The sequence below is a fragment of the Lucilia sericata genome, unplaced genomic scaffold (genome assembly GCF_015586225.1).
Source record: "Lucilia sericata isolate MDLA Ls3-8-SP2 unplaced genomic scaffold, ASM1558622v1 Contig000559F_arrow, whole genome shotgun sequence".
NCBI lineage: Eukaryota > Metazoa > Arthropoda > Insecta > Diptera > Calliphoridae > Lucilia > Lucilia sericata.
The window spans coordinates 164,525-189,178 of record NW_023994569.1 but is presented as its reverse complement, the minus strand read 5'-3'; the positions used below and the strand labels follow the sequence as shown (position 1 = coordinate 189,178).

Genomic DNA, 24,654 nt, shown 5'->3' with positions numbered 1-24,654 from the left:
TCGGTCGTGCTCTAGCATAACATACTGTATACAGAGTTATGCCTAGTAGCGCTATTAGGTTTAATTTGATACTTTATATTGTTTGTTGTAATCCTTTAACAAAGCATATCGATGTTTAACGCTGTTAAGGAGACCCATAGGCTTGAAATGGAATCTCAGTCCAACTATAGCGCACTGGCTTTATAAAAGCGTAATTAGAGCAATTCTAACTTAATTTCTGCTTTAGGGGGTCATTGGCACTCCGTTAACCTAAGCCTTAGGAACAAAAGTCGAGTGCTTTACGAACACCTGCCAAACGGTCAATTCCACGGTGGTACTATTCAAATCACAGAGTGAGCTAGTGACGACTAACAGCCGCTCCTTTGTGATTGTAAAGTTCCGCCGGTCCATATACAAGCACATTCCTTGACTATTTATTTTTAACCATCGGTGCCCTGTTGCGCCGAGATGCAAAAACATAATTTCCGTTAATAACAACGCAGATGGAATGGTCTCTGTTGATTCGGCAATATCACCTAGAGAAGTAATCGATATTACGAAATAGTAATCTATCAAATAAGTCAAGTACAAGTTCAGGTATACGGGTATGTGAAGCCGGTACACCCCTTGATTAACCTCTTCTCTGACCGGAACATTTCAAAGTACAAAACTCTGCCCTGCGGGCTACCGGTTCCCGTGGTACCAGATAAGATAGGTGATTTGTTCAAATTATTCTAAGGGAAGGCCGAGGAGGTACTAGTAGCACCTTCTTATACCGGGATTGCAATTACACCAAGATGAAGAGAGTTCATCAAGATGACATTCCCCGGGCGAGCTGTAGGAACATTTGTGGATATTACTCTGATCGAAACACAAGATACAACATATAGATTAATTGCAAAAAAACAGTTACAAGTCACTCCATCAATGTATACTGGACATATTGGACTTCTCATTTATACGACACATTCGTTGAGAAAACATCCGACACATTTCAAGTACAAAACTCTGCCCTGCGGACTACCGGTTCCAGTGGTACCAGATGAGATAGCTGATCCGGTCAAATCATTCTAAGGAAAGGCCGAGTATACATCTGACACCACCTTTTTATAGTCCCGAAAGACTAGAAGTACTAGTAGCACCTCCTTATCCCGGGATTGCAATCACACCAAGATGAAGAGAGTTCATGAAGATATCATTCCCCAGGGGAGCTGTAGGAACATTGTTGGATATTACTTTGATCGAAACACAAGATATAAGATATAGATCAATTGACAAAAGGCAGGTACAAGTCACTCCATCAATGTATACTGGACATATTGGACTTGTCATTCATTGAGAAAACACCCGACATTTTTATTCAGGTAGACGAGGCCCATACATAACTTCATTCACCTCTCTTCCAACCGGAACTACACAAAGTCCGAAACTCTGTCCTGAGGGCTACTGGTTCCCGTGGTACCAGATAAGATAGATGCTCTGGTCAAATCGCCATAGATAGATGCTCCGGTGAAATCGCCCACAGATGTTAATATATTTGCCGATATCCAAGAGGCAATTGGATGGAAACGCTGCAGCACTTTCTCTGTCATTATTGACTTTCGTTGAAATTCCACTGTAACATACTAACATGTTTATTAATCCGAATTGAAACATTAGATTTCTATATTAAAGTTTTGTTTCTTTAGTTAATTATCGATTTTATTATTTCACAGAATTAAATGTTCGCAATGCATCAAAATATTTTATGGGTTGAATCACATTTAGTCGTCTACTTATTAAGTTTAACTGTATTAGTCAATACAACAGAATCGTAGACATATTGCAATCAAACACAAGAAATTGCTTTACTTACGTTTTGGTTGTTACTTCTCCTTTTCTTACCGGATTAAGCTCATTTCCTGTCTATAAATATGGTACTTGCTCCTAAACAACAACAACAACAAAAAACCTACAAGAATTATATAGTATTTTTCTGTACGTTTTTATGTTATTTTTTCCTTAAGGCCAGAGAACAGTAAAAAAAACACATACATTTAAAGAGCAACATACAAATGACCCTGGCACGAACTAAAAATAAGAATTCCAATATGAAGTTAAATATCTGATATATTACACCATATTTATGGTACATTTAGTGGGAAAGCAAAGTTATAAAATACAAATTGTAGGAATACTTATATAGAAGTTGGACCTTTACAGACTTTTTCTGTACGTATGAGGGGTATAACTAGTTAATAGACATACGACAAACATTTGAAATATAACGAAATTTGTGTTAATTTATAAGAAAATAAGTAGCAATAAACCATATTATATTAAACAGTTTTCTATGTAAAATAGGTAGAGTTAATCGGTCATTACCGATCATATGATACCTTACACCGGATAACATAAGTAGTATACTTAGAAGCAAAGAGTAGAGTCGAGGTCTTAAAATGCACTAATCTTTATAATTGTATTTATGAAATTTATTCTAGGTGCATTCGTTTTTGAATTCGTTCCGTTGACTTCTTCAATTTCCCAAGTACATCCGCTCATTCATTGCCGATTATTTCCAAGTTGTCTGTACTCATATGAAGCAAAGCTTACCCCTGGAATACAAATTTATTAAGACCCTCTTGCAGTCCATTACGGTCTTCTGGATGTCAGTACCTGCATAGTTATTTATAAACATCTTCTGCTGGAAACTATCATTGCTATTAGGTAGACAGAAGTTAGCATTGAGATTACTGTAGACTGTAGTATATTTCGATTTCTAGATTTTCCGTCCATTTTATATCCTAGTTGTTGGTTGTTTGCTCTAATGACCTTTAAATTTGGGATCTCGAAACATTCTGTCTTTGATTACGTCTTAAATAACCGCCTTTGGTCACCTAATGACAACAGCTGATGGGAAAATGCGGCCTTATATCTGATATATTTTTCAATTGGAAGAATACCTTGAATCGTAGGCGTAGGGCTCATGGCGACACTTATACTCAAGCAATATTATAAGACCTCAATCCTTCTAAAGAAGTAATTTCCTTTTTGTCTGCATAGCAGACATTCTTGCCATAGCAAAGGGGTTATCCAGAGAAAAGGGGTCCAGATACCACCCTATGGTGTACCGCGAAATATCCTTGTCTGATATTTGTGTATATTGTACATCTCTCGTCTTATTAATCTATTTTTTAACATTTACTTAGTTGATCCAGCCACATAATATCCGGCACTTTCGATGGCAGTTAAGATTGCTTCCTTGAAAGGCCAACTGTTGTAATAATTATCTCTGCTAGTCTTCCATTCTCGCTGTATCGGTTCTTTTGTTGTACCCGTACCCGTCAGACTCTCTGAGCCTAAGAGCTGATTTATTAGAAACTCCAGCATATTTGATAAATACAACAATACCTCCAAACTTCTTCCCGGGGTAAATAGGTGGTACCAGTACCTCAAATTTGTCTACCGGAACTATAAACTGGTTATGTCACTTCACTCCTCGGCTAGTCCATGGTTGTTACACTCAGGTGGCAATTTACGTGTATGGAAGTTCCGGTCCAGTATACGTGCACTTTGCTCAAGTTCATGAGCTATCTAATCTCTGACCATTGCTGCCCCGTGGCTTAACTTCCGAGATGCAAAAACATCACTTCCGTTTACTACCACGCAGATGGGATGGCCTCTGTTGAGTCGGCAACAGCACCTAGAGACGTAACCGGTAGACCGAATTACGAATCCATCAAATAAGCCGAGACTTTGTTCTTACTCACAGTGGCATACTGTGGTAATTCTGCTATGAAGAGAGTTTACTCCGAACATACCTGACAGGGAAGGAAAATTCAATGGTATCACTTGAATAATACACAAATATGTATTTATTTTTAGTTAGTTAGTTAGTTAGTTAGTTAGTTAGTTAGTTAGTTAGTTAGTTAGTTAGTTAGTTAGTTAGTTAGTTAGTTAGTTAGTTAGTTAGTTAGTTAGTTAGTTAGTTAGTTAGTTAGTTAGTAGTTAGTTAGTTAGTTAGTTAGTTAGTTAGTTAGTTAGTTAGTTAGTTAGTTAGTTAGTTAGTTAGTTAGTTAGTTAGTAGTTAGTTAGTTAGTTAGTAGTTAGTTAGTAGTTAGTTAGTTAGTTAGTTAGTTAGTTAGTTAGTTAGTTAGTTAGTTAGTTAGTTAGTTAGTTAGTTAGTTAGTTAGTTAGTTAGTTAGTTAGTTAGTTAGTTAGTTAGTTAGTTAGTTAGTTAGTTAGTTAGTTAGTTAGTTAGTTAGTTAGTTAGTAGTTAGTTAGTTAGTAGTTAGTTAGTTAGTTAGTTAGTTAGTTAGTTAGTTAGTTAGTTAGTTAGTTAGTTAGTTAGTTAGTTAGTTAGTTAGTTAGTTAGTTAGTTAGTTAGTTAGTTAGTTAGTTAGTTAGTTAGTTAGTTAGTTAGTTAGTTAGTTAGTTAGTTAGTTAGTTAGTTAGTTAGTTAGTTAGTTAGTTAGTTAGTTAGTTAGTTAGTTAGTTAGTTAGTTAGTTAGTTAGTTAGTTAGTTAGTTAGTTAGTTAGTTAGTTAGTTAGTAGTTAGTTAGTTAGTTAGTTAGGTTAGTTAGTTAGTAGTTAGTTAGTTAGTTAGTTAGTTAGTTAGTTAGTTAGTTAGTTAGTTAGTAGTTAGTTAGTAGTTAGTTAGTTAGTTAGTTAGTTAGTTAGTTAGTTAGTTAGTTAGTTAGTTAGTTAGTTAGTTAGTTAGTTAGTTTGAAAGGAGGATGTATATACATCAAATCCGAAGAAATACACCTAGGCCTCTATCGGGCCTGTTGTGCGCTCCTTAACCAGTACCTCAGGTGGGAATCGAACCCACCACCTCCGGTCTACCAGACTAAAACACCAACCACTAACCTACCGGAGGCCATTTATTTTTTAAGTAATTATAGTTAATCACTCTAAGTGTTCTCTTAGGAACCGACCATTATAGGAAGTGCTATATAAAGCGCCCTCCGGTGCAGGGTATCATATATTCGGACAGTCAAACTATACTTTCATACTTGTTTTCATATACATACATATGTATGTTCATTTGTGCATTACAAGGATACAACTCAACGACTTAACTTTTTATACAAATACACAAATATTTATATACTCACACACAGCTAAAGACTCAATCATACCAAAAAAAAACAAAAGAAGGCACGAAAACTAAATCGTATGAAAAAACATCCGCCAATAAATAAATTTTTCTCTCTAGAGGCTCTTTTTCAATGAATAACAATAAGCAGCGAACATTGAATACGACAAACGACTACAACGATTCAGTCAATTCAATTCATGACAGAAGTACGTACTCCATTCGATTCTCTAAAGGCAGACAAAAGTCGTCAATATGCAGAGCACGTAGCTCAATGAGATTCATTGGCAGTATTGAACTTGTTAGAAGAACATTCGTTAGCTTGCAACATGATATGCGTCCAACATAGTTGCTGGTGAGGGGTGGCATATTTGTACAATTGGCGAAATTATTTTTTGGAATGGAGCGGTTTTTATCTGTGTGTGTGTATATGAGAGAGCAAAGTGAAACTAAATTATTGTTTGGGGAGTGATTAGGCAGTGGTAGTGAGTGACTGGCGGTAGAGGTGTTGATGGTAGAGTTCGTTGATATTACAACGATTTATGGCTACAAATAATACTTAAGTGGCGGTATAAGTATAAGATTCCTTGGAAAGCATTATGTTCTTCTCATACATATCTGAGTGGTATGTGTGCGTTTAAGCAAAAAAAAAATGTCTTTTTGCCTGGTAATCGTTTTTATGGCACACACAAATCCGTAAATTACAAATGAACAAAAGTGAAGTAAAGTTAAATAAAATAAAATAAACTTTAATACCATTAATAGTATTTAACGAAATGTACAATTGTTTGTTTTTGTGTTCTTTTCTTATTGCTTTTCTCCTTATTTTACGTGCATTGTTTTCGTTTTCAGTTTTTTTTTTCAGGATTGAGATTTGTTGGGATTTTTTTTATATTTCACACAAAGAAATTGTGATTCTGATTTGCTGTTATCTTTGAGGGAAGTACTGCCAGGATCAAACATGAATAGTATAATGTTATTGAATTATACTAACAGTACTGCAAGTGATTTTGAGCCGATTGGTATACTTTAAGGTGGTGTAGGGTATAAAAACTACAAACGTTTTAAAGGCATGTGCGGACTCTGTATAAAGAAGGTGCAGTTCGAGCACTAGCATATGACCTAAAGCAGTATAAATACGATATTACTGGCATACAGGAAATGTTTTGGACGGGGAATGGTGTCTTTATATCAACTAAAGGAGACAAAAGTTTTCCACAAATGTCACGACGCAAAGCATGAATTTGGATGCGGATTTGTGTTGTATCTGGGTTTACCTCAATGGACGAATAGCTAGCTTCTATTCGTATAAGCGCTAAATTCTTCAATATCTCCCTTATATGTGCCCATACCCCTATAAATGACAAGTATACTTTTTACGAACGCCTTGATCGGACTTATCACCTTTGCCCTTCCCATGATATTAAGATAAACTTGGGAGACTTTAAAGCCGAAATAGGTAGTGAGCATGTCTTTGATTGACATCGCCGCGGCAAAGAACATAGTTATCAGTAGTACGAGATTCCAAAACATTGAGGATTCCACAGGGCAATGTGGACATTTCTAGATCAACTCACTAGGAATCAGATTGAACATGTTATCATTGATGTACGTTCAATTCGATGAGCCAATATCGATTCGGATCACAATCTTGTAGTGGCTAAGTTTCGCACTCGATTAAGCAAAGTGACAAACGTACTTCCCGAAACTGATATACGTAGAAGGCTAGATGTCACTTACATGGCATTACATCGATCAGTGATGACCCAAGCTGTGAGGGAGAAATACCAGGAGAAAAGGAGGGCAAAAAGGCACCTATTCCGGTGCAACAAGAGAGAGACGAAAGACGTGTGTGTGAGGAAATTGAAATGAAGTACGGAAATTCTACTAAAGAATCCAACATCAAACGTAAGGCTTCAGTTCAAGTAGAGATGGAAATGGAAACCAAAAGTAGGGATCGAAATGGGAACCTCCTAACGGATACATCCGTTACCATCTGATGATGGTGTGACATGATGATATTAAATTGGCGATAACTAGACTTAAAAACAATAAAGCTTCTGGATCAGATGGCTTGCAGGCGGAACTATTTAAGTCTGGAGGAGACGAGTTACTTGGTTACATGTAGAAACAATTGATGAAATTTGACGGAATACAAGTTTCCGACAAACCAGATGTGTGATAGATTAAAGACTAAGCTCTATGCCAATGTAACTTTAGACTAAATTTTTACATTACGTTAAATGGAAAGGACTAATGAAAAACATACTATATTTTTGTTGATTATAAGGTCGGTTTCCGCAGTCCGATACCCGGTTGCGCATAAGAAAAATTTATTGTATTGATGGTGTGAATTAAATCAGTGGTCGTTGCTTTAATATCCCATTGAAGATTATGGAACTTTGTACTTATATATAAATACACGCTATCCTTCTCCACCAAGCAGCAACAAAAAAAACTTAACAAGATAAAAATATACAACAACTGAAAATAGAAAGAAATGTAACTAACTAAATCTTAATATCGAATTACAAATAGAAACGAAAGTTAATCTTTTAAGTTTCGATAAGGAATGTTGATTTGATTTCATTTCTTTGGTGTTTTTTTTTTTTATTTGAGGGTCAAGCGAACGTGGTCGTAATTCAATTAGTTGACATTTTTTTAATTGACAATTTATATATTGTCCTTTTAATTAATTAACAATGTAGTAAATAATGTGCGTAAGACCAAAAAAGGCACTAAAATAATGTTAGAATTACACAACATTGGACATACTTACAAAAGAAGCAGGACAGGTACAATAGTATTCTTTCTTCCTACACGTAAGCACTAGTTTGCTTTAATAGGATCCAACTACTTGATTTGATTAATTTATTAGTTACAAAGAAAATCTCTACACACACACAATTCCAACTAGATTTTATCATATTATTTGAAAACTTTTAATTAGTAAAATTTTTCATTTCATTGTTTTGTCACTGTACCATTCATTCATCATGACTAACTTAAACATTTTATCATTAACCCCCTACTATTTCTTTCTTCACTTACAGAATGGCAGAAAATTCACGAAATTCTAAATTATCTTCAAAAGACGATGAATGTACATTTTCCTGGAAACTATTTACGGGCTGGGATTTTATGATTGGTGAGTAGTTTAAGTAGTTAAAGCAAAGTTTTCTTTAGAAAAATAAACATAAACTGAAAATATTTTTAACCATGTACTACTACTACTTCACTAACATTCATTCCACTTTCTACTCGTGCCAAAATAATAGGTCATGCGGAAACTGCACATAATAGGATTGCATCCGTAGTAGTTGGTTTCAAAGAAGCTTTACTAGAAGAAGCCGAAAAGAAAAAGGATAAACGCAAGTAATTTTTACTCTACTTTTTACATTGTTGCCGCATTAAATTTATGGGAAATTGAATTTTCTTCTTTTCTTTAATATCTACGCTCTCGTCTTTTACATGGGATGACAATAATGGTGCATTGTTGCTCGGTGACTTTAGTTGGCGCATTATTTTACAACGTATTTTAGTAAATATTTTAGTGATGACATTGTTAGCTGCTTCCGGTTATACTGTAGTGGCACTGGTTAATAAGTAAGTGAATGATGCCGGTAGAGAATTCTTTATTACATTAAGTTTTGTAGAGATTTTATTAGTTAAAGAAAATTTATGAAAGAGAAAGAAGTTGGTTCCAAAATAACTTTAATACACCAAAAATACTTTTATCCTTGATTTATAAGAAACTTTTGTGAAACTCTATTTCAATTACAATTTGCAGATCTGAAGAGCTGGCTCGTCAGGATAATTGGATCAGTAGAAATGCTGTTAATGTAACCATGACTTTGCTTTCTTTCTTTTTGCCCATGATATTTGAAGCTTTAGGTCTCTTTGAGAATTGGCATCCACGACAACAATTAAGACTTCAATTGGCTAGGTAAATTTTGCAAATTTTCAATAGCCCAAACATCAAGCCATCAAACTAATGCAATTATCTTCTTTAACAGAATCATGATTTTGAATTTATTAAATTTATATTCGCTGATGTTCTCGTTCATTTATAAAATCAATAGTAAGGAAAAGCCTTTAAGTGATTTGAAAATAAAAAATGATACCGCAGCCATGGAATTAGCTAAATTAACGGAATTTTGGCAGGCATTCACAGCAATGACCACAACGGCGCCAAATGAAATTTCATTTTCAACAGAGGATTTATCGACCACAACAACAATGACTACTGATGCAATTACCGATGCAGTGATAACAACCACAGCGGCGGTTATATCGAAAGTTAGATGTTATAACATCACTGTCAAATGCTCAAAACCCTGGAGAGTTACAACGAATTTTCCCTCAACCGCAGCAGCGGCAGCCACAACGACATTATTGTTATTAAATTTAACAACCACCATGATACCGACGACCACAACGACAACAACTACAACAATATCAACAACAGAACAAACGACACCTACAACATGGACTCCAATGTCGACAACAATCGAACTAACAACACCTCAAACCACAGAATTTACCACAACAACACCAGCCACCACCACCACTTTTTTACCCACTACCACAACAGATACAACCTATGATTATGACGATACAACTATGTCCACCACAGAGGAAGTTGACCTATTTAGTTCTTCACCCTCATCAGTACTCAGTTCGACTACTACCGAAAATCCTGGCAATGATTCTCAGTTTGAATATTATGACTACTTTGCGGGCTTTGAAATAAATGATCCCAGTTTGGTAGATTTTAATGATGTTGGGGAATTGGATACTAGAAATAAGAGAGATTTAGGTGAAATGGATTACCAGGAGTCATCTTTAGAGAATGATGTTTATAAAAGCACCAAGAAGAAAAAATCGAAAGATCAAGACTCTAATAGCAACAGTAAGAAAGTTAAACGTGAACCAATTGATGATAAAGGACCAGATCCACTTTCATTACAACTTCTACGAACATCAAAGTATGGCAGAAGAGATCGCTATACAACCCCCACTACAGTACAAGCAAGTCCCATAACCACTACCAAACTGCCTGCTATAACCACTACAACCACAACTAATGATGATACAACTGATCCAATCACAACAGCTAATGATTTTACATCAACCCTGCCTACTACAGAAGTAGAAACAGAAACAACAACAGCAGGCAAAGCATTATTGTGGGAACGCAATGAACTTTTACAAAAAGTTGCCGATTTTTTCACGACCTCAACACAGAAACCCATTGATGAAGATCCAACCACCATAACACCCACTCCACCAACAACAAGTAGCACCACAAAGCAACAGGAGGATGAAATAATTGACAGTAACACACCCACTACCCCTTTTTACATAGCAAATCAGGACATAGGCCAGACATCATTCTATGAATGGAGTGAAATTGATGATGGAAATTTTGAAACATGCATACGCACCGTTTGTGATGATGACTTTACAACAATCTCAATGTCGACTGATTTGGATGCTGCGACAACAATGGCAACGATAACAACCACTGAACTCACCATTTATCAGCAATATATTAAAAATTTAACCAACATTAAGAAGACCTTTAAAGAGATTGAACACAATTTAACAACAATGTGTTGGGAGACATCGTTGGGTCAGGAATTGTCGAAGGTCATTGTGTTCGATGGGGTGAGTAGATTTGAAATTTGAAGTCAAGGAATTTATTGTTTAAACAAGAAAAACAATCGGATAGAATTCTATATTATGAGATTTCATGAAATCATCTTTTGTTAGAAATACTATTGCAGTATTAGATTAGGTTTAGAACCTTAGTCTAACCAACTTAATTATTTAATTGGTTATACTAAGCTAATTCTTCAGTAACCGATATAAAACTACTGAACATTAGAGTGTTGCGAGGGACCGCCTTACAAGATATTCCTTAGGAACATCTATCAATAAATGCATATTAAAAAAATAAAAATTATTTTTTGAAAGGGACCTCAGTTCCTTTCCAGCCATTGAAAACTTTGATCTCAGTACAATACGCTAAAACAAATGTCTACAATCTTTTCAAAATCGGTCTCAAAACTTCCATAATTTTATTATACCCTACAACACTATAGTGGGAAGGATATTATGCGTTTGTGCTAATGTTTGTGACACCCAAAACTATTGGTTCTATACCCAACTTAAAGTATACCAATCGGCTAAGAATCACTTTCTGCGCTATATCCGTCCTTCTGACTGTCTGTGTATCCACAGGTCGTATTTTTCAAGATAATTTGATGATATTTGTCACATACTCTTCTTTTGGCCCAGGGACGAAACATATTGAAAATGATTGAAATACATACATATATCACGAACCCCATCATGGAAACCTGTTTCAAAATTAGAATCCACTTGTACAGGAGTTGCTTTTTTTTTCCACGGTAGCTAAGCTAACTTTCTAGAAATCCCACAGATATCCGTTAAAATTATTAGTCACTCATATTCTGGTGATAGGAATTCAAAGTAAACGGGATCAAGTAACTTTTTACGCAACTCTAATATAGTTTCCAAACTCTAAGAACTACTTAGATCGCTATATAATATCACAAACTAACAAAATTAAAAAACAAACTTGGAACCTAGACAAAGTATTAATTTTTAAGGTGTTGAGCTGCCTGAACACAAATCTGGTATCAGAATATATTTGAAGAAGGAAGGATTAAAGTCGACAGATTGGACTTTCTAATGACATAACAAAACTTTCAAGAAGACACCTTTACCCACGCTATTATACCCAAAAAGGGTATTTTTAATAAAAGTTAGCAAATAATATCTCAAAAATCTGATTCAATGGAGAAGTTCTGATGCGGAAGGAGATATTTTAAAATCGACTGATTGGACTTTCTGATGACATAACAAAACTTATAAGCATAAAATATATGAACAAAAACGATATTTTTCAAAATTTTATATACAATATCTTGAAAACCAAATGCAATGGAGAAAGTCTGATGCGGAGCTTAATTCTTTAGGAAAGCATATTTTGGTCTCTCGTTTAAAAATTGTATTACCTGTAAGTGAGTTGTTTGAAAATGGGCAATATTTCTTCACGATTTCGTCTAGCCCTCATACAAATGACCCTCGGAATACTGCCAAAATATATATAAAATTGTTAAACGTAATAAAATTTAACATAATTTCGTTTTATGACAGATATCGATGCAGTGTTGACCCTAGCCCCCGCATAAAGTACTCTTCAGAAAATTACTTTAATGCTCATAACTGTCATAAAAATACCAATGTAGCGATAAAATTCGATATTAACAAGAAATTTACATATTTACATCCTTAAGGGCGTTATGAAATAACTCCCCAAAAAAAATGCAATAACTCCTCAAATTTGGGAATTTATTTGATTATGAAATAACTCCACAATTTTAAAATGAAAGTAAGTACCTATTCAAAAATTCGACAATTCCGTTTTGGTGACATTTATATATATATATGGAACTTTTTGAGAGGATAAAATCTTTAGCATTTGTTTTCTGTCACGCCTACTTCCGATTGGGCGAAGCTTAATTTACCGGCAGGACGCAGGGATTTCCTACTCTAACAACGGCTTCACTTAGTATATATATTCCTAACAGTTTAAAATCATGGAACAGACAATAAAATAAGAAATTATAATCGTGTATGACAGACAAATATGACTGAATTAAGATTCTCCACACAGTTTTCTGACTTCTTCCGAATTTAGGAGCTTGATAGGGATTAATATTATCTGATTTTGAAATCAAATTAAGCACTTTAATAAACAGACACAGATAACAAAGGCCAACAAATATTTAACCCAGAGACCAGTATCCGAATCGAGCAGAATTTCTCCATCTCATATGGGACTTGAGATACCGTATCCTTAAGTTTAAAAAACGCAATTTAATGCCCTTTTTTACAACGCCAAGACAATGTTGTTTATAAAATGCTGTATGCCATTTGTCAGATTTAAAATATACATCTGACATGTCATCTTTATTCTTTCAAAATTTGTCGACCTGTGTAATTTTAAAAATTTATTTCCAATTGATGTTAATCAGATGGTGGCATGTCATAGAACTGAGTCATAGGGTCCAAAGGCTTAATTTAGCGAAGACTACTATCCAGGACCCTTTTGTAAAGGAATCCAAAACGCAACATACACCAAATTTAGGAGCAATTCTTTTCGGTAAAAGAGTGTTCTACATTCTGATTCTGGACTCTTTAAAATCCAAGGACTTTATGTCATTTTGCTAATAGACATTTTGGCACTTTTGAAATTGTCGTAACGTTTATGTACATTATGACATGCCACCTAACCAGATAGGTAATTCCCATTTTAAATTTATTAAAGATTTCTTTAAAAAGTTTATGTTCTTTTAAATACTTTAATAAATGTTACTCCCACAATTCATATTTCCATTTATTTGCTTTAAATGTAATTTATCAATTTTGCTATCAATAGCAAGTAGATCGTTTAGAATTCTAGAGTACCTCCTAACAAGTTTACAACTTGTTGGGTGGAAGATATAAATATCTATACAAATACAAATACGTCTATCTGTCTGTCCCTGCCCTTCTGTCTATTAGCATAACTGTTTCCATGTAGATGTTGATGTAAAACAAGCTGTCACAAAAATTGAACAAACAAACCGTTAAAATTTTCTCATCAATTTTTTTTTTTCTGTTATTCTTCTATTCATTTGGCAACAGTCAGTGAATGTTTTTTTTATCCTTTGGGTTATACTTATGGCTTATAAAGCTCGTTTTTTTATGCTTTAAATTTTTCTCCCTAAAAATATGCTTTGAAAAGGCGATAAGAAACAACGCCAACATTTATACAATACATATTTTTGGAAAATAATAAAGAGGGTTATTTTATCTCAATGAAAATGTTGTTTAACATTCGCAACAACACAACAATGACAAGAACAGCAGCAGTGAAAACAACAAAAATGCTAAAGAGTAAAAATGAAATTTGTTTTTCAATATCTGTAGAAATTTTTAGCATTGATATGTAGAAATTGCGAAAAGTTTGTTGCTTAGAGCCGGGTATGAGAATCATTTATATTTTACGCATAATTTGGCAATTTGTGGATTTATATAAAATGTTTTTTTTTGGAAAAAAATTTTGTATTGACTTTATCAACCAAATGAAAAGTTAAATGTGTAGACAGGATCGAAATGAAATGAAATTGATAAAAATAGAAAGCGGTTTTATGCTTTATTTAAAAAATCATTAAAGTAAATTTCTATTATATCAATTTTTTTGCAGATTTTAAATTTATTACTTTTTCCTAGAAAAGAATGAATTTTATGCTTCATGAAATTTTAAGTGAAAATTAACATAGTGATTTGATTGCTGATGCCGTGGGCTTGGCTTTAGTTAAACAGCAACTTTGTTTGACTTTTAAGAATTCTATCAAAATTTGTCTATGTCTATTGTGGTGTGACAAATTCTCCTTAAATGTATTTTAAAGGACATCTTAAATTATATTGTGGAGCAAACGATTTACGCTATTGACATACTTATTTATATTAATTATACTATGCCGCTAATACAGAAACCTATTGAGACCACTTCTAGAATATTTGTACATACTGTGCATAAATATTGTTGAATTAAATTATGCTACTAGTTTCTTAATTTGCTTTGTATGTATACTCATATCAAATTTTCCACTATATTTTCGAGCACACAGGATTTATTTTATATTCACAACACGTCATGATACCATACATACTACATACATACATAGATACTCACAGAAATTTTATACCACATTCTCCACATGAACCACAAAACATGTTTTCACACACTACAGGAGTAGAAACAAAGCCAATTTATTTATAATTGGACGAAGTCGGCTTGTTAGTACTTTACTATTTTCAATATTTTTACAATTGTCCAATTCACAATCGGGGTCGTAGCGTTGTATCGTTGTATATCGTAATTTTTATAGCCTACACCACTTTAGGCTATATTTGGTTTATGCTGATAAAAGTAACGCATAGGAAAATTGGTTCTACACCCGCAGTAAAGTATACTAATCGGCCGTCCATCACTGTAAACCTTGTAATAAAACAACAGCTGGCAATATTAAAGATAATTTTATGGAATACGTTTCTTCTGACCCCAGACGAAGCCTGCTGAAAATGGCTAAAATTGATCCATTATTTCTCTTAGCCCCACATAACCGGACCGGGAATGGGCCTTGGGAGCTAATTATTATGTTAAATGTCAGCGGGCTTCATTTGACACTATTCGGTTAAAGTCTGATACTTTTGAAGCTTTTGCTTCAATAATCTGGTGGACTTTTTTGGACAAAACGTGTAATATCAAACTTCTACACACTGCTTGGGTATACGTGATGCCAGAGCTGTGTAAACGTTTCTAGAAGCGGCACTTACTGTAGTTCATAACTTTAGGCGAACTGGCCAAAACCGGTCAACAATATATACTGGACACATTGGAAGGCTATAAACAATCATCGGACGTGTACGATCGCATGCCAGACACGGAATATGTCGGAAACTTTGAAACACTGATCCCAGATAGAAAGTCCCGATCATGCGGAACATTAGAGCAAATACCCGTAGGAACCTAATCACATTACAAGCTTCCAGACAGGAGTCCGAGCAATAACGAAATGCCTGGGGATCTATATCAAAGACCCAGAAACAGAAATATACCACCGTTTACCTAATCATAACACATGTTTCCAGATAGAAATCCGGGCAATAATGGAATGTGTAAATTGGATTCGAATAAATATGGCGCCCACAGGGCTAAACATATTAACCGTCAATCAGAAGGCAATTAGGGCGATATGAGGTGATAAAGTTAAATCTAAGACCATATTGGATTGTACATAATATGGGTATCAGGCCACTCGGGAGTAGTCGGCAACGAAAGGGCGAATGTATTAGCTTTAAAAGGAAGGGAGCTCGAGGTAATTAACCTGACAAACGCAAAAATGGGCGGGAGAATCTTTTAAGGCCTCTTGAAACAATGAAACGGTGAGTAGAACCACAAAGATCCTATAGAGTGACCCCAATGAGAGCAAGAGTAGAAATCTCTTCAAAATGAGCAAGTCTGAGATTAGTATGATTATACATGAATACACAGGATTACGGGCACAACTAAACAAAATTGGACGTGCGGATTCAGACGAATGTAGAATATGTGAAGAGGGCAGTGCATCTCTGGAGCACTTTCTTTGCCACTATCAGGCATTCGTCAAAGTTAGATCCAAATATCTTGGGGGTAATATTATTCCAGATATAACAATCCACACGAACACTGATTGGAAAATAATTAGGAATTATTAGGAAAGCGCTCAACAGGACCGATATTGGCCTATCAACCTAACCTAATATTATTCCATCATTATTATTCAAATTCGAGACTTATCGATATGTTACAAATACGAATTTAATACTTTTTGGAAATTCTAACGTTTAAACTTTAAAGGGGTATAAATCGCATCTACATATACATATATTTGGTACTTTTTCACTATTTATTAGCATTATTGAATAAATTTGAAAATTTTGTTAATTTTTTGGTACTTTTTAATTGTCGAATGATACTTTTTGAATTTCCTATAATATTGATCCAGGTTCCTGAATATATTTTGATTTTACTATAATATTGAACCTAATTACTTGAAATTAAACATACCTGATTCTTATTGAATGAGAATCTATAAGAAGGAACTTTCGTTCTTCAAAATCCTTTTGGATTTTCTATAATATTGAACCTAAAAACATAAAACGCATGGCCCTAAAACTGCTGATTGGTTATGGTTATAATATGTATTTAAAAAGGACAGCCCTCGGCCTCATGTTGCTAAAAACTATTTAGAAAATTGTGATTGAAAAGTTTTGCCTCACTTGCCTTGCGGTCAAGATCTTCCACTAATATTTGTTGCGATCGATGTCGAATGCTCTCGCGTCCAAATAGGATTGTATAGCGAAATGGAAAATAATGTTAAAATTTAAACGTCTTAATAAAACATAATAGTGTATATTAAGTGTTGGTTTCCCTTATTTTGTCTCCAATCGCATGTTAAACTTAAACTACTTGCTCTGCAACCTCGATTCGAAAGAATATGAAAATAAATACGTAAATATAAGCATGATTTTGCATGCCACATTTTACACGAAAATTCACATAGTTTTAACATCAAAAGGATCTACTTTAACTATGCATAATACGATGTATGAAATTTATAAAAAAAAAATGTATATGAGTGTGAATCATATGTATAAGTATGTTTATAAACTTACTACTTTTTATTTAAATCATACAAAAATCCCGAGGCAACAGACATGATTGCGGTTAGGAAATAATGCTCATACCCAAAAACCGCTTGACTTACATTTTGGTTCCATTGCGGAAAAAAATAACACGACAAAAGAAAAATGTAACGTTAATTTACGCATGAACACGAAACCAGTTTTTGTTATATATTGTTTTTCCAGAAATGGATTTCTATAGATGTTGGGGCTTGAATTCCCTATTTTTGTTTGAACAATTTTTTTTTTTTACAAAATAATTTTGTAACAAATAGAATTTTAATGTGTCTTGCATATAAAATAAGTTTCTAATTTTATTTACTACAAACATCTAAGAATAAAAGAGACAACATCACTAGACATTGTAATAGAAAATTTATCAGAAAGCCAGACAGCCGTGTGGACATAGTACTGGTACTATTTACAAAACGGTTTTGTCTTTATATAAAATTTTGAATATTTTAAAGACATTCATAATGAAAAGTTGGTTGTTAAATTTGTTTAACACTAACCAAAAAGAAATGTGCTTCCAAAATAGAAACATTTGTCCTATCCTACATAAATAATAGAGGTACGAGGGTTGTATAAATTAGCATAAAACAAGAAATATGTATAAGAGTAGAGACATAGGATATACATACAGTGGCGAGCAAAACTGGATACATGTTTAGCTAATAAGACTTAAAAATGCTATAAAACCCATAAAATAAAGGAAAAATAATAAAGTTTTCAATTTTAAATATTCAGTAAAGCAATATAAAAAGAAAACAAAATTAAATTCATGATAATTAAATATTAATCTAAAAATTAAAACATATTTATAAATAAAGTCGAAGTATCCAGTTTTGCACGTTTTAAAAAAATTTTGATTTTTAATATTTTGTGCAAAGTCCTTTTGCTTTTATGACACTTTTTATACGTTTAGGCGTACTTTTGACCAAGGTCTCAATGGTCCGGTGCGGAATACTAGACCACTCCGTTTGTACTCTACCAAGTGAAACAAGCCCACACAATCAGACTACCACCCGCTTGTTTCACTCTTTTGTTTTACTTGGTGCTTTTTTAAGCTTTCATAAGGGCGGTGCCAGTAATATTCCTTGCCATCAGTATAGTTTTCGTTTCATCGGACCATATAACCCTTTTCCAGTCATCAACACTCCAATTTTTGTGGTTCTTGCTAAATTTAAGACGATCCTTCACACTTTTTTCTGATAACGCTGGTGTTTTCTGCTTTACGGCTGATATAAGGCCAATTCTACGAAGAGCTCCCCGGACTGCCCATTCACTTAAGGACTTATTTATGGCGACTATAGCCTGTTTTTTGTATTTTTACCTGTTTGGATGTCAATAAACGCTCCATAGTTCTGGCATCTCTCTCCGAAAGCAAACACGATCGACATTTCTTAACTTCTGGTGTGCTCATATTTTTCTTTTTCGCACTTGTAGCACTCTTCGGTGGCAAATTCCTAACTTCTTGGCAATTTGACGAGCACAGTAATTATTTTTTGTCATTTCGACCATTTGGTTTCCCAATAAACTTGATATTTTTCTAATTAAAACTAGAAAATTAAAATATTTGCAAAAAAATTACAAATATGACTCAAAAATGGTAACTGTTTGTTTTGATGCTTTCTTCAAAGGTAAATTAAGTAGCAGTACTCAAATTCATTGTTATTTTTAAATTTACTTGTGTTGCTAGATTAATTAAATTTAAACGTGCAAAAGTGGATACATAGACTTTTTTAATAAAATTAGCTAAAACTTGAGATAAAGTTTCAATATTCGCGAATTTTCTATTGTTTTATTTTCTTATTCTTCCATTGCTTATTTTAAAACCAATATAAAATTATTGTTTAATATTTTCTGGATTTTATTGGGTTTTTAACATACCCTTGATTGATATGTATCCAGTTTTGCTCGCCACTGTATATAGGTTTGTCATTCCGTGTGTAACACCAAGAAATATTCATTCCAGACCCAACAATGTACATATATACATACATATATTATGGGTCCTTATAAAATTCTGAGCATATTTTGCTATGTCCGTCTATCTAAAACACGCTCTCGTGAAAACTAATTAAAAGAATCTGCCAAAGTCACCCCAAAAAATATTTATTATTGCCTTAAGTAGTTTGGTATTGAAAATTTGCAAAATCGGTCTACAACGTAAAAAGTTATGAGTAAAAATATCAGACTACCTTGGAAAAAAATAAGTTTTTTTCCTAATTATTGAAACTACCAAAGATATTTCGATGAATTTTCTCACACACTATTATTTTCGCCCAGGGATGAATTGTGTTCAAAATTATAGCAATCGATTCAAAATTTCCCATAGACCCCATACAAAGGTATGTACATATTGCCGGAAATGAATTTATCGTTAATAACATTCTCAAGAATATTGGTATCACAACAAAGTTTTGCAAACATTTATATAAGATATTATATAGATCGGTTCTCAATTCGTCATAGCTCTCTTATAAGGTCCAATTCCGAAAATCACTTACATTCACTTAACTAATTAAGAAATAAATATATCGGATTAATATTCGACATAAAACTGTTTTCGATCCATAATTAATCATAGCTCCCACATATTTCATTACTAAATGAAAATATCGGTATAATATTCGTCGTGAATATGTTTAGTGTACACATAAAACACCTTGGTCCGTTCCGTATCGGTCCATAACTGATCATATCTTTCGTATAAGATCCTCTTCTGAGAATTACTTAAACGCACAAATTTCATTGATAAAAAATTGTACCGGTATAAAATTCGGTAATAGAGCTGATCAATTAGTCGATCCTTCTCTTTATATTAACAATATAAAATTAAAACTAATCGGCAAGGAGATTTAATGCCGTGGGTATACAAAATAGATCAAATATTATCTGTTGAATATAAAAATTTGTGTACGTCAGCAAAAAAACAACACATATGAATATTTTAAAAAATTTTACAACTGACACTCGTTTTTTTTATTTTTTGTTTTTCTAGGAACAGTAACAAAATTGTTAGTCCTTGTACTATTCTAACGTGGTTTTTTGTTTGCAGTTAGACACAAGATAAAGTTGAATTCATTTTTTTTTTTTTTGTATTTTTGTCCTCAAAGTGTAAACTTGTATTATATTTCTCACTTGAATCAAAAAGTTTGTTGTTACCAGAAAAAAACATGACATCCTTTTTTATATGTAGTACTCATACATACATACATTTGGTTTGATAAGTTTTGTTAACACGTAAAGATTAACTTTCGATTTGTCTGGACAACTACCAGTCCTCCTCCTTCTTTTTTTTGAATATAGTATAAAAGACTACGGGCAAAGAAAGGAAAACACAAAAAATAAAAGTTTCCTTTTTAACCCGCTTCCATAGAAATAACGTGTACAGTTTTTAGGTTAAAAGAAAAAGTTAAATGGAAAAACTTTAAAGTGGATATACTCGTGTTTGTTAAGCGTGTTGGTTTAACTTGAAAAAAACACACACAAACAGAGGAAAACTTCAACTAGAAAAACCAATTCGTTTTTATTAAAATGCGAAAGAATTGTATTTTTTAGCATAGTGTAAATTAGTTAGTTTCTGTTAAAGCTGTGAAAGCAATTTAAAAAAATTAGTTAAAATGTAAAAAATTCAAAAAGAATTTTAAGATTTAAAGACTAATTAAAGGATGTGTCCATTAAAAATCAAATATTTGAGTTTACGTTCTTCAAACCCGGCGCAGTTAAACATAAGGTATTCTACCGATTCTCCTTCGATTAACTATTTGTTTATTGATTCAAGTATACAGTGAATAATGGGAAAAACAAGAGCTACACATGTAATCCGATTGTTAGTCGACTGTTATCCGAAACATTCATCTCGCCTGATTTTATACCTTAATTAGATTTAGCCAGGTCCATATTAGCCGAAGAGTGTGTGTGTTTAGTCGCCCGTAAGTCGAAGCACTTAACGGATTGTATTTAAGTCAACAAGTCGTAGTAAGACGCCGATTACTAAATAAATATGTATCGTCACCCCATAGATTGCGAAGATACAAACAAAAAGCTTAAGTTTATTTTTTAAGTGATGAAAAATTACCATTATCTTCAGCCTCGTTTACAAAGAATACATCAGTGATGAAAGACGAATTAGAGCCAAGCAGATGGTTAGACATTAGTGGATATCAGTGTCATTTTCGGATGCATTGACTCTTTGTCGAACTGCTGGGCAGAGATACAAACCGCGACGCCACCGACGCAAAAACTTATGTTTTTCCTAAAAAATTTGAACTGAGTTCCTACTTTTTTCAGACAAATTGAAAAGAGTTGCCACATCATTTTGTCTTCACGTATAAAAAACTGTAAGAGACAATTTTTCATAAAAATAACTGTAATAATGACAATTTTCTATAGAAAATACTCATATAGATATACTTTTCTATCCAACAAACCAAAATAAACACATTTTTCTATATAACAAACTTATATATAGAAAATTTCCTGAAAAGAACTAATTCTCAGCATAGGTCCGCCGCCGTTATATTTTATAACAAGCTACCAACCAAAAATGGTCGAGTCGCCGCCGCCGATCATTTCGTATCGGCTTGTATCTCTGCTGCTGGGTTGTTTCATTCATCCATGTATAAATAAAATTCTAACTTTTCTGACTCTGACTGATTGATTTATCAGTCGTAAACTAAACTGCCATGTTTCTACTTTTTGGAATAAAATGTTTAATACTTCAATAGCGAGAGAAAAAAGTACTTAATGACAGTAAAAACGTAACGTAAATGAGAAAACATAAAAGGGGACTTTTTAGTACTTTTAAACTGGTTCTCTCTAATATTGAATGTTCTGAGTACGTTAGAATTTTTGGTACATTTTTTTTTTTGTACCTGGTACTTTTTGGGGTTTTTATAATATTGAAGATGGAACTGTGAAATTTAATATACAGAGTCTTGAGCAAATGAGAATCTTCGAATGGCTGTTGGTTATCGTTGTAGTTCACTAGGACTCCATTTTGATAGGACCACTCCACTCGTCAGATGTAGTATTGTGTAATAATAGATTTAGCCTATAGTCGTGAGAAGTCTTAAGAGGTCATTAAGTTTAGACCCAAATATCTCACCAAGATTGGAAATGAAGTGACTGTGAAGAAAATGGTTTCTCTTAACGCCTAGGGCAGGGCATTCGCAGAGAAGATGAAATACTGTTTCTTTCTTTCCCCTGTCTTTGTAACCCGCATATTTCAATTTAAAAGGTGTCTTGTGCATTTCTCATTGAAGGAAGGCCACAATAACTTGGCCCCTTTGCATGTGCCTAAGTTATTCCATCTAATTTCAGCCTTTTGAAAAAAAAAAATCTAAGGTTACACCTTTTGATAAAAACCTAACGGAGTTGCTGCTGAAACGGCGTTAGAGATATCAAGAGCAGATCCCGCTTTAGCAAGCTCATCTGCCTGTTAATTTCTATAATATTCTCTATGCGCAGGGTCCCAAAGAAGGGTACTGGCAGACAGGGTACCCAGCTTTGACATATCCTTCTTGCATTATCTGACTAATAGGGAAGTGATAGTATAAGCGTTTAGTGAAAGAAGTGCCGCTTGGCTATCGACAAAAATTCCTAAGTAGCCACAAATATTGAGATCATGTAGTGCCCTGCAGACTGATATTATCGCTAATATTTCAGCCTGAAAGACACTACAGTTGTTGGAAAGATACTTATCCCAGCTTCTTCATAAAGACGCCAACACCAACTCTGTAGTTCATTTTAGAGGCCTCAGTAAAGATTCTGGTGGTATATTTACTCGGTAGGTTACTCCTACACCACTCGCTCCTAGAAGGAGCTCTATCAAAGTTCGAGTGTGGTGTAATATAATCGGATGACTGAATTAAGATGGTCTTGATCTTCAATTTCCGGAAGAGTTAAGCCTCGCTGCGCTGCAGGCAGATATGGTCATTATATGCAGATCTATAGGTAGAATGTGCAATAAAGTATTCAGAGCTTCTGAAGAACTAGTTCTTTGCGCACCTGTCATTCCAATGCTAGCTGATCTTTGAACTATGTATATTTGATCTACAAAAAACTTAGTTGAAGTCCGCCATACAAGAGATCCGTATATAAGAATAGGACGCTTTACTCATCCATTTGACTATGTTGAAACTAAGTCCCCATTTCACCCCCGAACATCTTACGACAAGCTTATTAAGTGACCATTGCTTTTTTGACTCTGTGTTGGACGTTAATTTTCCAGGATAATTTTGAGTCTAGGATAATTCCTAGACATTGTTTAACTGTGGCAGCTTAAAACTTGGAATTTTGTTCTTTGTTGTGAATAGTACCAGTTTTGTCTTGCTTGGATTTACTCCTACATAGTCCAGTTAAAAAAAAAAATCGAAAAAAAAAACGATGACCCAAAGCAGAGGAGAGATTACGCCACCCTGTGGTGTCCCTCGTTCCACCTGTTTGGACCTAACGCTGTTACCAAAACTCGCCGTAACTATTCTAGATTTCAACAAAGTTTCTAACCAGTTATTGGTATACTCTTCAACATTGAAGGCACCTTTTATGTCTAAGAAGGCTCCCATAGTTAATTGTTTAAATTCGAAGGGTCTTTCTATAACTCGGATAACCTAGTGCAGAGCTTTAGCTCTGTAGATATGAATCAATGTGTCTTTCCAGCGATTTGAACTAAAAAGATAAACGAATGATGGGTATTCTCATGACTTCTTTCTCCGGCTTTGGGAATAAAGATGGCCTTGACCTTTCTACAATTGACCGGAACATGGTCTAGAGAGAGGCAGAGCGTGAATATTCTATGGAGTCTAGGGATGATATATTCCTTTGCACTTTGTAGCAACTTTGACAAAATACCATCCGGTCCAGGGTTGGCAAATAGAATTTTCAAATTATACAAATCTGCATTAAAAATTGTACTTTTTTCATTCCAATTGTACCAAATACAATTCAAAATTAACAGTTAATTTGTGTTAGCCCATAGATTAGTCTAGTCTAATAGTCCATTTGGTCCCCAGATTGGACAATGGACTAGACAGTATATTGCCTTTATATAGACTAACCAATAGAGTACTCTGTAAACTAGACAATAGACTAATCTATAGACTAGACAATATAGTATTCTTAAACTAGACAATAGACTACTCTATAGACTATAGAATAGAATGTATATTAATTAGTCCAATGATATATTCATAGAGTAGGCTATAAACTAGATAATAGTATAGTCTATAGACTAGACTCTAAAGACTAGATAGTAGATAGGATAGTCGGTAATTAATCCAAAG

The 24,654-nt window shown here is 33.9% G+C and overlaps 1 protein-coding gene across 1 annotated transcript in view; it reads left to right on the top strand.

Annotated features, from left to right (window-relative positions):
• LOC119606200 (transmembrane channel-like protein 1) overlaps positions 1 to 24,654 on the top strand; it is a 44,338-nt gene that overhangs the window by 12,168 nt on the left and 7,516 nt on the right. Inside the window, exons 9-13 of the mRNA XM_037959619.1 lie at positions 8,110 to 8,204; positions 8,335 to 8,431; positions 8,570 to 8,662; positions 8,847 to 9,002; positions 9,073 to 10,726. Of these exons, the coding sequence (XP_037815547.1) occupies positions 8,110 to 8,204; positions 8,335 to 8,431; positions 8,570 to 8,662; positions 8,847 to 9,002; positions 9,073 to 10,726 (2,095 nt within the window). The remainder of the gene's footprint in view (positions 1 to 8,109; positions 8,205 to 8,334; positions 8,432 to 8,569; positions 8,663 to 8,846; positions 9,003 to 9,072; positions 10,727 to 24,654) is intronic.